We start from the raw sequence: 5,000 nt of genomic DNA, 5'->3' as shown, positions 1-5,000 counted from the left end.
CAAGTTCAAACTGAGAGCAGCACGGACCTGAAACGAAAATGAATGTACTCAGTTTTCTCTGATGTCACCAGAGGTTTGATCCGCTCAAAATTAAATAAAACACGGTGCGCAAAGTTTGTATGTAGACTAGACTTCAGAGTTTTGATCGGCCGATCGTGAAAATCGGGACTTCAGAGATTTGATCCGCCGGCCATCGATATACGCATTTCATAATCATTATCTTATAGAGAGTATGCGCTTGGCTAAGAAGCTCATAACATTGCCATCCGGAAGTATAACGGACCGACACACAAAACTATGTGTAACCATGAATTTTATAGTCTGGTTAATACAATTAAGTGAGAATTACTCATAAACGTGGATGGCAAAAAATAATAACAAAGGCCTGAGTGACGTCATCTTCGTTCTATCTATAGCACAATGGACAAAACACACCTTGGGTTTTTTCTTGTGGTAATCCTCAGGCAAAATGGAGAAAGGCATGTGTGTTTTGATGCATCTTGGAGACGGCATCTTATCAATGAACTTGACACCAGGGATGGGGAATTCCAGAGAGGGTGATCTATACTCAATTGGCGACTGGACACTCGATAAATCTGCACCGTTGCCAACCAGGTTGACAACCTCCTGAAGCCAATTTGTTCCTAGGGTAAAAGTAAAATAAAAGACTGATTTATAGATAGTATGCGCTTGGCTAAGAAGCTCACTACATTTGCCATCCGGAAGTATAACGGACCAAAGCACAAAAATATGTGTAACCTTGAACGTTCATAGTCTGGTTAATACAGTTTAGTGAGAATTACTGATAAACGCGGATGGCAATAAAAAAAAAACAAAGACCAGTGTGACGTCATCTTCGTTCTATCTATATCATAAAGAAAATACACAGGCAGAAAAAAATATTGATTTCCACATTAGTGGTTCTGTATTCTATGGACTCTGTAGCTATGACATACTATGTCGTCTTGTGGTATGACCCCTGCCTTCGGATCGAAAGGTCCTGGTTTCGAGTCCCTGCTCTGAGCGGCGCATAGTTGAGTCCTTGGAAAGATCTCTTTATTCACATACTCTCACGTTGCTCAGGTGTAAAATGAGTACCTGGCCGTTAACAGTGTTGTTTCTGTCGGATAAAAATCCAATTTCGCCTAACAGCTAAGTATTGCTATTAACTCGGGACCCCTTACAAAGCGCTTTGAGCACGTTTTGTTTATATTTCTATATAAATGCTCTCTCACCGTACTCAGGTGTAAAATGAGCACCTGGCTGTTAACAGCGTTTTCTCTGTCCAATCTCCTAACAGGCGTCATGTTCCGTCCTAAATGTTAAATGTTGCTGTTGGTCGGGGACCACTTGTAAAGCGCTTTGAGCAGGTTTAGTGGATATTGCGCTATATAAAAGCTCAATTATTTTTTTAGTACATCCCTGATTTCGGAAATCCTATGATCCACACGTCATCATCTCTGGCTTGAAATGACAAAGTCTCTTGGAAATGATCCACCATATAAGCTGGTAACATATAATCCCCATAATAATAAACAAATCTCCATCCATATCGACGACTTATCACGGATTCGATCCCCAACCTCCTGTACTTCCTTTTCCAGTACTCCAGAACACCAAACACAGCTAGAAGTACACACGCTCCAGCTCCGAGAAATCCCGACGGATACTTGACATTCTTTTGTCGTCCATTTTGTTTCAGGTCTGCTGTTCGGTCAGGTTTTTGATGATGATGATGATGATGATGATGATGATGATGATGGATGATGATGATGACGATGATGATGACGATGATGATGATGATGATTATTATTATTATTATTATTATTATTATTATTATTATTATTATTATTATTATTACTGAGTTTGCGCGTCGGGGCTCTAACGGGGCCCATTAGAGATAGACGACGATTGGGATTGTTTGGAAGCTTTAACCCTTTGCCCACTAGTCATTATGATATCGGAAATGCTATCGCCGTCTACATCTACGCCAGAATAGAAATAGAGGGTGGAGCCTACCATGATATAACATTTTATGGAGCCCTAATTTCATCATATCAGTTCTGTCCACTGACAGGTGGGTGGGTATCGCTTTCAAGAACTTATGTCCTTATATGAAATCTTGAGTTTTTGACCAATCAACGATTGCTCTTTTGATAGCTCTCTTGTCAACATGAGTCAGCTCAGCCCTTGATTTATGTACAGGCATCACAGGCGGTATATGTTGTGTAACTTCAAAGACCACAGTTGACCGAAAGCGATGAATGGAAGCCCTACTATGGCGCGGAGAACGAGGTCTTGTATGTAAAGTTACGTCACTATCTCACGCTCTTGAATTCTTAGTAAGGCTGGACTTACAATGAAAACACGAAATCTGTGTTTTAAATTCTTGAATCAATCGAGTTACATCAGTGCGTTCGTCTCATTGAGAAATGAAAAACGATATATAAATTAAGAACATCGACCGGAAAATAAGGAAATTATCATAAAATTATAAAATTTGAGAAAGCTGTTTTCAAAATAAAATCTATTACAAAAAAGGTTATTTCTAGACCGATTTTTATGAGACAAAGACAAATTTTTCTCCACTTTTCAAGCTGATTCCAACAATGAGGTTTTCAAATTTATCGCAATTAGATTATTTGTCATTTTTTTAAAAAATACCCAATTGACTGCTCAGGAAATGAATACGTAATCCTTGATGGCTAGCGAGTAGGTGTTAAATTTTGCTTACCCTTTCCCACGCAGACACACACACACACACACACACACACACACACACACACACATACATAGACTTATCGTCGTCTAGCATCCTATCGTTCGGCTCGACGATTAAAAGGGGTTCGTATCGTCGCTAAAATAATTACAAAATACATATATTTAAAATATCTTTATAGTAATGTGAATTACATATTTTAATGCTCTAATATATCAAGAATGATCATTATTATGATTTATTACGGTGTGAATTGAATTAGACCTTTAAAACTGAAGTTTAATCTGACACCCTACTCGCTGTTATCATTCGAGTCTAAGTTGTAATTAGGCAACTTTGGCCAGAAGCAGCGACATCTATAGTATATGAAGTCCTAGGCCAGAAGTGAAAGACATACATTATGTGTTCAGTCTGTGTGTGTGTGTGTGTGTGTGTGTGTGTGTGTGTGTGTGTCTGTGTGTGTGCGTCTGCGTGGGAAAAGGATACGCAAAATTTAACACCTACTCGCTAGCCATCAAGGATTACGTATTCCTGAGCAGTCAATTGGGTATTTTAAAAAAAAAAGACAAATAATCTAATTGCGATAAATTTGAAAACCTCATTGTTGGAATCAGCTTGAAAAGTGGAGAAAAATTGTCTTTGTCTCATAAAAATCGGTCTAGAAATAACCTTTTTTGTAATAGATTTGATTTTGAAAACAGTTTTCTCAAATTTTATAATTTTATGATAATTTCCTTATTTTCTGGTCGATGTTCTTGATTTATATATCGTTTTTCATTTCTCAATGAGACGAACGCACTGATGTAACTCGATTGATTCAAGAGCTTAAAACGTAGATTTCGTGTAATGATTGTGAGTCCAGCTTTACTAAGAATTCATGAGCGTTGAGTGACGTGACTATACATACAAGACCTCGTTCTCCGCGACATTGTAGGGCTTCCATTCATCGCTTTCGGTCAACCGTGGTCTTTGAAGTTACACAACATATACCGCCTGTGATGCCTGTACATAAATCAAGGGCTGAGCTGTCTCATGCTGACAAGAGGGCTATCAAAAGAGCAATCGTTGATAGGTCAAAAACTCAGGATTTCACATAAGGACATAAGTTCTTGAAAGCGATACCCACCCACCTGTCAGTGGACAGAACTGATATGATGAAATTAGGGCTCCATAAAATGTTATATTATGGTAGGCTCCACCCTAGAAAGAGGAGAGCTAACGCTACAAGAAGGGACACTCCTTCTTTGAGCCAATGGTCACAGCCCTCGCACGCCGACTCGCTAAGCGCGTGTGCCTCGCTAAGTGTTTGCCCTAGCTAGATACGGCTTGTCGCATACCTTTCTGTTTATGGATGTTTATGTTTATGTGTATGTTTCTATGTTTACATTTACTGGTAAATCTAGATATATCTTATAAGAGAGAGAGAGAGAGAGAGAGAGAGAGAGAGAGAGAGAGAGAGAGAGAGAGAGAGAGAGTTTGTGTGTGTGTGTGTGTGTGTGAGAGAGAGAGAGAGAGAGAGAGAGAAAGAAAGAGAATAAGTAGGAGTGAAATATCTGTTCAATGTTATCGTTATCATAATATAAGTATAACAAGATATGAAGTGAGTAGAAAAGTGCCAGAAGACAATAGAGAATAATTTTTTTTGCGGCGGTGGTGGGGTCCGAACCTGCGACCCCATTGGCACGACAACTCCGCCTGGCAGGTGAGAGCGTGGCTCTACCGTGTGAGCTATCCACGAACACAAAATATTCGTTTCAAACTCAAAGTCATTTCTAGATCCCTCTCTCACCCACTTCTTGAGACCGCCGATTCGTTCACCACCATCGCGAAGTAATGTTGACCAGCAGTTAAGCTTAATAGCCAATATTCTCATCACAAACATATAACATAGAAACGATTGAGACATTGAGTATACTCCGGTGTATGGGGTGAATTTTTAATTCAGAAAAGCGAGTGGAGCAGGCACTTATGTTGGTAACAACAAGATATGAAGTGAGTAGAAAAGTGCCAGAAGACAATAGAGAATAATTTTTTTCGCGGCGGTGGTGGGGTCCGAACCTGCGACCCCATTGGCACGACAACTCCGCCTGGCAGGTGAGAGCGTGGCTCTACCGTGTGAGCTATCCACGAACACAAAATATTCGTTTCAAACTCAAAGTCATTTCTAGATCCCTCTCTCACCCACTTCTTGAGACCGCCGATTCGTTCACCACCATCGCGAAGTAATGTTGACCAGCAGTTAAGCTTAATAGCCAATATTCTCATCACAAACATATAACAT

General features: G+C 39.8%; 1 protein-coding gene across 1 annotated transcript in view; it reads right to left on the bottom strand.

Moving 5' to 3' along the window:
- LOC144979182 (sulfotransferase 4A1-like) overlaps positions 1–1,692 on the bottom strand; it is a 6,417-nt gene extending 4,725 nt beyond the window's left edge. Inside the window, exons 1-2 of the mRNA XM_078925793.1 lie at positions 1,641–1,692; positions 436–644 (exon numbers count right to left, since the gene is read on the bottom strand). Of these exons, the coding sequence (XP_078781919.1) occupies positions 436–644; positions 1,641–1,692 (261 nt within the window). The remainder of the gene's footprint in view (positions 1–435; positions 645–1,640) is intronic.
- Between the last annotated feature and the right edge of the window lie 3,308 nt (positions 1,693–5,000).

The sequence above is a fragment of the Berghia stephanieae genome, chromosome 9 (assembly GCF_034508935.2).
Source record: "Berghia stephanieae isolate SIO BIC M18660-M18661 chromosome 9, UCSD_Bste_1.3, whole genome shotgun sequence".
NCBI classification, from domain to species: Eukaryota; Metazoa; Mollusca; class Gastropoda; order Nudibranchia; family Aeolidiidae; genus Berghia; species Berghia stephanieae.
This window is presented reverse-complemented; position numbering and strand designations above follow the sequence as displayed.